The sequence below is a fragment of the Ursus americanus genome, chromosome 6, assembly GCF_024610735.1.
Source record: "Ursus americanus isolate L20-20 chromosome 6, mUrsAme1.1.p, whole genome shotgun sequence".
Lineage (NCBI taxonomy): Eukaryota > Metazoa > Chordata > Mammalia > Carnivora > Ursidae > Ursus > Ursus americanus.
The window spans coordinates 33969432-33981896 of NC_142132.1; the positions used below are offsets into that span (position 1 = coordinate 33969432).

General features: G+C 41.0%; 2 protein-coding genes across 4 annotated transcripts in view; one reads left to right on the forward strand and one right to left on the reverse strand.

Annotated features, from left to right (window-relative positions):
* Nucleotides 1-2661, reverse strand: part of MARCHF5 (membrane associated ring-CH-type finger 5) — a 51316-nt gene extending 48655 nt beyond the window's left edge. Inside the window, exon 1 of the mRNA XM_045809919.2 lies at nt 2301-2661. Coding sequence (XP_045665875.1) covers nt 2301-2335 — 35 coding nt within the window. The 5' untranslated portion in view covers nt 2336-2661. The remainder of the gene's footprint in view (nt 1-2300) is intronic.
* A 99-nt stretch (nt 2662-2760) lies between these two features.
* Nucleotides 2761-12465, forward strand: part of CPEB3 (cytoplasmic polyadenylation element binding protein 3) — a 180060-nt gene continuing 170355 nt past the window's right edge. Inside the window, exons 1-2 of one of the 3 annotated variants that reach the window (XM_087862907.1) lie at nt 2761-2903; nt 12338-12450. The gene's annotated coding sequence lies outside the window, so the exon portion shown is untranslated. Of the gene's footprint in view, nt 2963-12337; nt 12451-12465 lie in introns of all 3 variants that reach the window. The other 2 variants (XM_045809952.2, XM_045809951.2) reach the window with 2 other exon arrangements.

The following is a 12465-nucleotide window of genomic DNA, read 5'->3' on the forward strand; positions in this document are numbered from 1 at the left end:
TCCTTCCATATATATATATATATATATATATTTTAAGATTTACTTATTTAGGGGCACCTGGGTGGCACAGCTGGTTAAGTGTCTGCCTTCGGGCTAAGGTCATGATCCCAGGGTTGGGCTCCCTGTTCAGCAGGGGAGTCTGTTTCTCCCTCTCCCTCTGCTTGTGTGCTCTCTTACTCTTTCAAATAAATTTTAAAAACTTTTAAAAAAAATTTATTTATTTGAGAAAGCCGGTGTACATGGTGGGAGTGGGGGGAGGAGTGAGAGGCACCTGCGGAGGTGGGTGGGGAGGGACAGGAGAGGGAGAGAGAGAAAATCCCAAGCAGATTCCCAGCTGAGCAGGGAGCCTGGAGGGGCGGGGGGGGGGGGGGGCTCGATCTCAAAACCCTGAGATCATGACCTGCGCCGAAATCGAGTCAGATGCTTAACCGACTGAGCCATGCAGGTGCTCTCCCATGCATATTTTTAAAATGTTCTCCAGGTGATTCTAATGTGAAGCCAGGTTGCAAAGTACTGAGATAATAAAAGTCTTTGAATGTCATCTTAAGAATCTATGTTGAGGTATGTCAAAAAGGTACAAAAGATGAGGTTTAGCCAATATTATAGTCATCAGCTTTAGTAAACGCACTCAGAATTTCCAAGTTTCTGTTGAGAAGTTGTAAATGTCTCATGAGTACCCCTTGGCTTTTTACTTTTATGGAAATGTCCAAAGAACATACGAAAGCCAGGTCATCTTTTGGACATAAAAATCCTTCTAAAAGTCATCTATGTAAGACTGAAAGCAGCAGACACTCAAAGGAAAAAAAAATCTAATTACAACATATCCTGCAACAGAACAGGGTCTCATTTGATTGGAACTGGCAGTGGAATGAGGAGGTTTCCTCTGGGCATTAGTAGTCCTTTGCAATTTGCCAGTATGCTAAATTATAACGAAGGAAAAACCTAGTAACTTATCAGACCCCTAGACAACTGGGGAAAATGACAAAAAAATTCATGCATTTGTTCATCAAACAAATACTTACTGATGATCTACCGAGTATCAGGCTCTGTTCTAGGATTTAAGATAAATAATGAGGACGTTTCTGCCTTCTAGGAGCTTATAAATGAGTTGTTACATTAAAAAGGGGATAGTCAATACAACCTGACCTGAATGCTGACCTCAAACAAGGCTGGATTAATCACTGGGTCATTCCAACTGAATAAAGTAAGGAACATGATTTTCATCAACACTGATGTCTCAAAATTCTAAGCTCCAGAGAAAATGTCACTCTGGGAGGAGATGTACTCTTGGGTGATCTGTGTTCTGGGTGTGGCTGATCCAAACAGTTTTTAACTGGGTATAATCTCAGGGAGGCCTTTCATTTAACGTCTTAACAGTTAGACCTCTACTCAACAGGAAGAACTGTACCACCTGCTTAACAGGGTGACCAGTGGTCTGTTGACAACTGTCAGCAACCACAAACATTATGCATTAGCCTGTAGCATTGGCAATGCCAGGAATTTAAGACTTGGCTAGGGAGAAATGTAGATTGAGTATCCAAAAACTCATGGTAGAACCCATAACTAGAATCTGAACAGCAGAGGGCGGTGCAACCGACTTCACAACAAGAGTTTCACAGACAGGAGCCCCCCAAAAATGGGCCACTTGTCTTCAGTACAAGATAAACCTTTCTCAGTGAACTCAACGAATCATAAAATATGCTAACTGTTCAGTGTTGGACTCATGTGGCTGTTTTCCATAACCTCTACTCTGGTCTGACCGTTAAAACTCCCTTGTGGATACGCTCGACCTTACAGTTTGGGGGTGGGGTGGGATGGGGGAAAGGAGGAACGAAATCGGACTCTCAGGCTTTCCAAAAGAATGCTTACCCTTGGTTTTTGGAAAGAGTCTTAAAACTGTAGGGGATCACTCCCCTGAAAGATAGTCTGGTTGTTCTTGCCAGTGACATCGCGACAAACACGTTACAACGTAGTTTTGGGGGGAGGGGAGGAGTGTAAGAAACCGAAAAAGAAACTAATTCTGTGGATTAACCCAAGCCCCTTTCACTTCAAAAGGGCGTTGCAACAAAGCTAGACGCCACTCCCTAAGTTTCGCTTTAAGTCTAAGCACCCGAGCCATCCGCCCTGTCCTCCCCCAGCACGGACTCCAAACTTTCTGCCCCTCACACGGCCCCCCGGCCGTGGAACTCCTCCCGGCACGCCGGGCTCCGCTTACGGAGAGCCTCGAGGCCCGGCGCGGGCAGGGCCAGAGTCAGAGCGAGGATCCGCGGCTCGCCTTCTCCCCCCAAAGCTGACCGTACCTGTCCAGCATCTGCTGTAGTGCTTGGTCCGGCATCTTCCGTGAAGCCGGCGCACTCGGCCCTCCCCAGTGGACCTGGTCAGGGCCGGGCCCAGGGACAATAGCACTGAGAGGCGGCGGAGTAGGCCTCAGTCCGGCGGTAGCCGCGAACCCGCCACCCAGCCTCCTGAGTTGGCTCCGCGAGCCCGGAGGCGGCGGTGCGCGTCCTGCGGGCGTCCGGAGGAGGCGGTGGAGAGCGAGGAGGAGGAGTCTGGGGTGGGGAGGCGGCGATAGCGGCCCGGGTTCCTGCCCGTCGGCCCGGGGTTCCGGTCCATGGACCGCGGGAGCCGAGTTGCTGCCGGCGGAGGAGCTACCTCTGTGAGGTAAGAGTCACCGCCTCCGTGCGCGCCGGGGTCACGACGCAAGGCGGCCCAGAGCAGCCTGGGAGATGTAGTCCTCGGACCGTCCCCGCTAGAGGCTGCACAGCCCGCCCTGACCACCGCCGCCGCGCCCGCCGCCGCCCGGCCGGCGCCCTCCCGTTTCCTTCCTCCAGGGGGAAAAATGTCCTTCGGGCCGCTTTCCAGGAAGCAGCAGGATGTGCCGCTCCACTGTCAGTAGCAACAAGGTCAGCCCTTCCTGCCTGTTTCTTTTCTCAGCTCTTGCCCTCAGGTGGGACCGAGCCAGGTGAGGGAAGGGGGCTGAAGGGCCATTTCTCGTCAGGGTCCCCAGCCCGGGTCGTGGCGTCGGGGCGGGCCGTGGCGGGGGTGGGGGGTGGCAGAAGCGCCTTCAGAAGCCCTCGGGCTGGGGCCAGCCTCTGGCGCGTCTGAGCTCATTTTGGGGAGTTACACAACCCGCGCAAGGGGTCGGATGCACTGGTGCGGGAGGTTATTCCTAAGGGGTCGGGGGAGGGGGGGCTGCCTTGACCAGATGGTTCCCACCGGAGCTTCTCAGTGTGTGTTTTGGGGGAGTGGCGGGGGAGAAAAGATTATTCTCTCCCTCTCTAGGAGCCTTCTAAAATGTGCCTGGTCTTTCAAGGGCTCGCCGACAGTCTCCAAATGGAACATGTTCGTGAATAAACAGCTCTTGCTTACTCAGCTGTGGGTTGTCAGGGGTGTTTGTTTCTTTCTCTGTTGCTGGTCACTGTTAACCATTTCCAGTCGCGTTGACACCTCCAAGCAGGTGGATGTGTGTGGAGGAGGGGGGCGGAGGGGAATCAAAAGGGAAAAATCATCAGTCACTCGTTGGATTATTCTTTGACGCTCTAGGGACAGCTTTGGCGGGAGGCAAGAGCTGTTGGCTAAAACGAATGCGTCTTTTGGACGACCTGTGGCGTTCTCCAGTGCTGTGATTGGTAGGACGTCTGGTAGTTTCCCTAGATTATGCCGCATTTCTGCTGCAAGATGTTTGATTCTTCTTTAAAATTAAAATTAAAATGTGTCTTTATGCTCTTTTTTTAATGTGGAATTTTACAATCAGCTCTTAATTCTCTGTTTAAAGTTTGCTTCCTGAGTATATTTGAACTAGAGTGTACATTGCCAGAAAAAAAAAGAAAAGAAAATATGTGAACAGAAGTTTATTTGGACTCCAATTTCTGAAAGATGCTTTTATGAAAGGCTTTGGGAATTTACATGACTAATTATAATTAACGATTCACCTTTTTCTCATGAAATGTAAGACAGGCCCCCGCTAGTGGAGGGAAATAAGAATTTAGTTTACTCAGGGTGTTTGATATTTTAAATTCCTATTTATCGCTCCTCCTACTGGGTAAGCCTTCCCTTACTGTGTATTTATCTCTTAAGCACTTGTGCAAGGCAAGGAGATGGATATATACATCCTGCTCAAAAAATAGAATTTGATCCTAGCATATCGATTAAGTAGGCTAGTGCAAACTCGGTCTAGTTTTATGATTTACACTAAAAGGAGTTCTCACCGCATTTTATAATTTCCACTTGAACCCCAAATTGAAAAGTAATATGATAACAGTTCTGTTGATAGAGAAGCTGTGTGCAGATTAACCTTATTTTCTTTAAAAAAAAAAAAAGGATTTTATATTAGATTTTCATGAAAAGTCTGTTTCTGGACTGTGTCAAAAATCCTTTGAATAGAAAAAAAAAATGTATGTTATTCATTGTAAGAGTGATTAGCACCTGACCTAGTAATTGCACTCCTTGTTGTTTACCCAAGAAAAATAAAAACGTGTGTCTAGACAAAGCTTGTATACAAATGTTCATAGCAGCATTATTCCTAACAGTCAAAAAAGTGGAAACAACCCAAATATCCATCAATTAATGAAAGGATAAATCAGATGTGGTAGCCTACACAATAGAATATTATTAGGTGATAACAGGGAATGACGTTCTGAAAAATGCAGCAACATGGATAAGTCTTGAAAACATGCTAAGTAAGAGGAGCCAGTCACAAAACCACTTATTTATTGTATGATTCCATTTATATTAAATGTTAAGAGAAAAATTCATAGAAACAGAAAGTAGATTAGTGATTGCCTAGGGCTGGAGGGGTAAGAGAGAAAAGGGGAGAGATTGCTAATGAGTACAAGGTTTCTTTTTGGGGTGAAGAAAATGTTCCAGAATTAGAGTGGTAATAGTTATACAATGTTGTGCATTATATCTCAATTTAAAAAATAATATAAAATAAAATTAGATTCTAGTGGTTGCACAGCTCTTTAAATATACTGAAAAAATTGAATTGTACAGTTAGTATGAGTGAATTTTATGGTATGTAAATTATATCTCAATAAAGCTGTTAAAAAAGCAATTAGCTCCATATAAAATGTTCATAACGACATCCAAAGAGAAACAGATAACTCATAATTCTTTATTATCAAACTTTAATTTTTAAATATTTTTAATTAGTATGGGCAAAAATCATGATTGATAAAACTCATGAAATAAATTAATTCCTTGCATTTGAAATGGGTGACACATATAGCCTGAATTTTAATATATATATATTTTTAAAGATTTTATTTATTTATTTGACAGAGATAGAGACAGCCAGCGAGAGAGGGAACACAAGCAGGGGGAGTGGGAGAGGAAGAAGCAGGCTCATAGCAGAGGAGCCTGATGCGGGGCTCGATCCCATAACGCTGGGATCACGCCCTGAGCCGAAGGCAGACGCCCAACCGCTGTGCCACCCAGGCGCCCCTGAATTTTAATATTTTCTGTTGATTTTGTTGTCCTCAGCTCTTGCATTTAAAAATAAGACTCAGGGGGACCTGGGTGGCTCAGTTCGTTAAGCTACTGCCTTCGGCTCAGGTCATGATCCCAGGGTCCTGGGATTGAGCCCCCCCTCCCCCGCATTGGGCTCCCTGCTCAGGGAGCCCGTTTCTCCGTCTGCTGTGCCCCCTGCTTGTGCTTTCTTGCCCTGTCAAATAAATAAATAAAAATCTTTAAAAAAAATAATAAAAATAAGACTCAGGGTGCCTGGATGGCCCAGTCGGTTAAGGATTCAACTCTTGGTTCTGGCTCAGGTCGTGATCTCAGGGTCTTGAGATCAAATCCGGCATCAGGCTCTGCGCTCAGCATGGAGTCGGCTTGTGACTCTCTCTCCCTCTCCCCCTTCCCCCTGTGCACGTACTCTCTCTCAAATAAATAAAAATGAAAAAAAAAAAGACTCAGATAATTGGAATTATAATTTACTTTCCGATTTTGAAAGGAAAAAAGTCTTAATTACTTAGATCTTAGTCTCACCGAAGGGGGAAAAAGTTGAAATGTACTACATTTTACATAGGGTTAAAGGTTTGTGGTAAAAGATAGTCGGCCAAGAGAGTTATGGAATCCTAGAGAGTTATGAAATATATTAATAATTCTGTAATGGATTTAGAAATCCCTGAGTACAGAACTTCTCTAAATATGTCAGGAAATTTAAAATAGTATCTTACTTTAATGTTCTTCCATCACACTTGTTTTGAACTGTCTGCCAAAAGGGTCCCTGGAGGTATTCCATGGAGAAATAGTGTAAAATAAACAGGTGCCCTCCAAAGAGAATTGTCTTTTGGTAAATTTGTTGATAACTGCAGGCTGACACATTTCAGGCCACAGAAAGTTCTTCATTAATTCATTCTGCAGATGTTTACAGAGGACTTATGACATGCCTGGGTACTCCAGTAGCAAATTAAACTACTGTTTAAGAACATGCAAACTCCCTAACAATGGTTATATTAAAAAAATAAAACAGGTTATATTAAAAAAATAAAATAAATAAAATAAATCGACTGCGTGACTCAGTCGATTAGGCGTCCAGCTCTTGATTTCAGCTCAGGTCATGATCTCAGGTTTGTGGAATCGAGCCCCACATCAGGCTCCACGCTCAGTGGGGTGTCTGCTTGAAGATTCTCTCTCCCTCTGCCCCTCCCCCTGCTCATGGGCTCATGCACTCTAAAAGATAAATAAATCGTTAAAAAAATAAAACAAGGTACTTGCATATGAAATATTACATAACGCAGCATATGATGAAGTACCAAATGGATGGCATGGAAATACAAAGTGATTTAGAAGTTTAGAGGCATTTGTTAGGGGCTGGTGTATTGAAGAGAACTTTGTGAAACAAAGGAAATTTAGTTTCTACCTTGTAGCAGTAGGAAGAATTATAGGTGAATAGGTGAATTATAAGTGTATATAGGTGAGGAGGTAGAGAAGGATCTTGAGTCTGGATAAGGATGAAAAGATGTAGAGAGAAGAGTTAACCTCTTCTGTTACTAGAACTGTAGGTCTCTGTTGAGTAAGAGTGAAAAATACATTTGATTAGTTAAATAGGGAATAGTTCAAAAGGCCTTGAATCTATTAATTCTTTCAACAAATATTTATTGAACATTCAGTATTTATGTGACAGGCACTAAGCTAGGCACTGGGAATACCATAATGGGCAAAAACAAGCATATTACCTATCTTTGTATAGTTTATAGTGAGAGAGAGATTATCACATAAATATTTTTTAATTTGTAAATGTGGTACATAGTGTTATGAGAGATTATACCTATCTTTGTATAGTTTATAGTGAGAGAGAGATTATCACATAAATATTTTTTAATTTGTAAATGTGGTACATAGTGTTATGAGAGATTATAACTAGGGATTTGACCTAGGCAGTTCAGGAAAGTTTTTCTCAGGAAGTGTCCATTATGCTGAAGCCTAAAGAAGAGCAAGAGCTAACTAGACAACGGGAGGGGGGTGAGCATCCCAGACCAAAGAACAGCATGTGCGAATACCCTGTAAAGGAAAGCCCTGTAATGAATAGAGGAGACCGAAACAAAAGGGAAGTTGGGGCAAGATGAGACCAAAAAAGGTCAATCAAATGACAGGCAATGAAGAACTTTGTAGGCCAATTTAAGGAATTTTGCCCTTATTCTAGAATCCTCCTAAGAGGAGTAATTTAGACATAGGAAATCCACTCCATTCTCTAGGAAATGGGAAGTTAACTTGTGGTTCCTAAACCTGGTGTGAGTCAGAGACTCGCCCTGGAAATTCTGATGTGTGTGCCTTGTCATTATGCCCAATTAGCTGTTTAAAAAAAAAAAAAAACAAAAAAAAAAAACGAAAAAACAAGTTCCCTAAGTGATTATTAGACCAGTAGTATCTCTGCGAAAATACTGCAGTAGTCAAGAGCTTGGGTTTGAGTCTTGGTATTGCCACTCAGAAGCTCAGCAACTTTGGGCAGGTTATCGAATCTATTTAAGCCAGGTTTCTTCATCTCCAGGAAAAGAACTATAGAATATATCTCATTGGATTACTGGGAGGATTAAATGAGAAAATTCATTTAAATTGTCCAGTATAGTGCTGGGCACATGGTTAAGAGCTCCATTAGTGTTAGCTTTTAATTACTACTGAAAGTTCTTGAATAAAGGTGAGAGTGATTTAGGGGGATTAACTTTGAAGTGGTATGCAGGATGGATTAGAAAGAAAGACAAGTTAGATCCCGGTAACTTGGCCATGGTCTGTAACTATTTTCAAGTTTGCTTAAACACAGCTATTAGTGCTTGAAGATCCTTAGATAAAGTAAGTAGTTCCTAAGTAGATAAGGCCCCTGTCTCTAAAGGACTTTCAACGGGAGAGTTTGGTCTCCAGAGTACATTTTACTGGCTTAGAATCTATAGGATTACTCTGAATTGACTTTGCTTAATTCTGGACAGAAGCTTCACTGGCCTTACAGAGGACAGTCTAAGACCTGTCTATCTTTATTTGCTACTTAGAGAATAGAATCCTAACAACTTATATCCACTCTAATGCAGTAGATATTTACAAAGGGTAAATAATTTTACATAATATCATCATCCACTAACTGGCCTTCTCCTCATACATACGGTGGAAGACCCATTACTTTTCATTATCCTTGCTTAAATTCCTCTCTCTGGGTTATGTGTCCCTGGGATGTGCAATGGTATGTCAAAGGTAGGCAAAAATCAGAAGATAACATGTCACATATTCCCTCTTGTATCTTGTTCCCGGAGTATCAGTTTATTAGAAAACATACATATAAGGAATTTTTTTTCCTTTTCAAATAAACATGAATGTCATAGAGTAGCAGTTCTCAAAATGTGGCCTAGCAGACCCCTAGGGCTCCTTGAGAACCTGTCCAGGAGTATGTCAGGTCAAGATTATTTTCATAATAATACTAAAACATTATTTGCCCTTTTCACTGTATTGCCCTTTTCATGTAAATTGGCATTTACATTGATGGCACAAGCAACGATGGATGAAACTGCTTGTACCTTAGCACCATTAAAGACATTGGCGCTAAACTGTACTAATGTTATATACTTTTTACCATCATGCACATGCAGTAAAAGCAAAACAAAAGTTCACTTAAGAATGTTCTTAATTGGGGTGCCTGGGTGGCTCAGTTGGTTAAGTGTCCAACTCTTGATTTGGGCTTAGGTCATGATCTCAGGATTGTGAGATTGAGCCCCACGTTGGGCTCCCCTGCTTAAGATCTCTCTCTCTGCCCCTCTCCACCCCTTGAGCATTCTTGTGCTCTTTCTCTCTCACACACTCAAAAAAAGATTGTTCTTGAGTAAGCAGTAAAAAATATTCACTATTTTTCAATATTTCATTAAATCTTGACCCTTACATACACACATTTTTAATATTCTGTGTGGTGAAATGGGAAATGTGTACACATCTGCATCCAAATATGATGGTTGTCTCAGAGAAACACACAGACATGATTGAGGTGCAAACTGAACTGGCTGCTCACGGCACACTATTTTTACCTGAAAGATTGACAAAAAATTTAAATTTTTGTGCTGTGGGGGATACTGTTAAGAAAGTGAAAGGACATCCCATGGGGTGGGAAAAAATTTTTGGAATCGTGTATCTGAGAGGGGACTTGTATCTAGAATATATGAAGATTTATTACAACTCTATAGTAAGAAAGACAACCCAATTTAAAAATGGACAAAGGGTCTGAATAGACATTTCTCCAAAGATATACAAACGGCCACTAAGTATATGAAGAGATGATCACCAACATTAACTATCAAGGAGATACAAATAAAAGAAAGGACAAATGTTGGTAAGAATGTGAAGAAATTGGAGCTCTAGTATACTGCTGTTGGGGAGAGAAAATGGTGTGGCCACGTTGGAAAACATTCTGGTAGCTCCTCAGAAGGTAAAACATAAAGTTTCCAAATGACCCAGCAATTCTACCTCCAGGTCTATAGCCAAGAAAAGTGAAAACATGTCTACATAAAAGCTTGTACATGAATATTCATAGCAGCATTGTTCATAATAGACAAAAAGTAGAGCAACCCAATGCCCATCAATTGATAAATGGATAGATAAAATGTGGTGTGTCCATGCAATGGAATATTGTTCAATAATAAAAAGGAATGAAGTACTGATACATGCTACAACATGGATGAACCTTGAAAACATTACACTAAGTGAAATAATTCCAAAGAGCACATGTTCTAGGATTCCATTTCATGAAATGTTAAGAAGACGTAAGTCTGCAGAGATAGAAAATAGATTAGTAGTTGCCTAGAGCTGTGGCAGACAGGGCTTTGGGGGTGGTAACTACTAAGTTGTGCAGGAATTTCTTTTTGAGGTGATGAAATTGTTCTAAAGTTGATTGCAGTGAGGATTGCAACTCTGAGTACACTAAAAGCCATTGAATTGTAAACTTTCAGTGGATGAATTATATAGCGTTATATCTCCATAAAGCTGCTGTTTAAAGTAACTTCAGATAAGGCACCTGGCTGCCTCAGTTGGTAGAAAAAGTGACTCTTGATCTTGGGGTTGTGAGTTCAAGCCCCATGTTGAGTTGTAAAGATTACTTAAAAATAAAATCTTCTAAAAAATTATAAAATAACGCCAGAGAAAAACCTTGAAATCCATTATTAGTAGACTGTTTTAATAACGTATAGTTAAAAATTATATCATATAATATGATATAGCTGAGATATTTAAACAAATGAGATATTTCTATACAGGCCATAGGAAAAATTGCCAAAGATATAGTAGCCATCAGTTAGGATTTTATTTTATTTTATTTTTTTGTTCCAAAGAAATCAGCTAGCTAATTCAGACCCTTTAGGGGACATTTGTTAATGTCTGGAGACATTTTTGATTGTTACACCAGGGGATGCTACTGGCATCTGGTGGGTAGAGACCAGTAATGCTGCTAAACATATGCAATGCACAGAAGAGCCCCTCAGAACAAAGAATTATGTAGCTCAAAATGTCAGCAGTGCTAGGGCACCTGGCTGGCTCAGTCAGTGGAGCATGGTACTCTTGATCTCGGGGTTGTGAGTTTGAGCCCCACGTGGGGTGTAGAGCTTACTTAAAAAAAAGAAAATTAAAAAAAATGCCACTAGTGCTGAGGTTGAGAAATGCTGAACTAACGACAGAAGGGAAAATCATTGGGAAGATATGCGTTAGTTCACAAGATTGGAGGTAAGGCAGGAGATCCAGGCTAGGACAGTGAAGTAGCAGCCACCCCAGAGAATATTGATAGCAGGAACATTCCTCATCCTTAAATGGGTTCAGCCCTGGAATGAAGAAACTATAACTGTTTTTATTCTGCTCACAGTTCAAAATCTAAGGATGGAGCATCTAATCAATCTTTCTTGCCACTTGGCTAAGAGTGGGCAGTATACCTTAAATGAATGAAGGCAATTCCTCAAAAGGAAGTACATTCATTAGCAAATACTTATTGACCATATGCTTATGTTTCAGGTTTTATTTAGGTGCTGGGGATAGAGTAGAGCAACAGAGATGAAAAGACCCTTGTGGAGCTTATATTAATAAGATATTAATCAGGGAAAATCTTTAAGAAAATCTTTAAACCTTTAAAGAAGGTAAGATAGTTGCCAGACCCCAAAACCAATAAATACTACCTATATATTAAGTGAAAAAAGCAGGTAGTTGATAGTCTCTATAGTACTATCCCATTCACTTGTTTTATTTTATTTTAACTTTAGGATGTATATGTAAGGAGATTTCTAGAAGAATACATAGGAAATTGCTTTTTAAAAAATATTACCTCTGGATGGTAAGACTGAATATGGGGAGAGGAGCCTGCTTTTCATTTTATTACCTCATAACGTTTTCATTTTCACCATGAGCATATATTTTATAGTTAAATTTTTTTTGTTTGTTTAGTTAGATTAAAAAGTAACAGAAGAAATCCTTGGTGCAAGTGAAGGATGATTAAAAACTTTTAAAAAGTCACAATATTGTGGTGTTTTGCTTATTATGGAAAAAGCTGAAAGGAAGAAAAAACATCTGACTGGAAAGTGTGGCTCGTAATCATTTAACAAATATTTGTTGAACACCTAGCTGCCTTAAATCTTTTTTGGAAAAGGTGGAGTAAAAATAAACTAAATATCAAGCAGCAGTCATGTGTGAGGCACTCTGTGAAGTGCTATATCTGGGACAGGATTGAAATTTGGAAAAGGTCTGACAACTGCCCTCACTGGTGCTTGTTGGCATCTATTTGTTGAATACCAAATATGTGGCATATGCTGGACCCTTTACACACATTATTTCAAATCCTAACAACAACCTTACCAGATAGGTATCTATGTCTCCCGTTTTACAGATGAGAACATTGAAAATTGGGAAGATGAAGTCATAGCAAATAAGTGGCATAGCTGACTTCACATTGATGTATGAAGACATATCTGACTTCACTGGAGAACAGTGTATGAGTATGTGAGTAGCTAAATA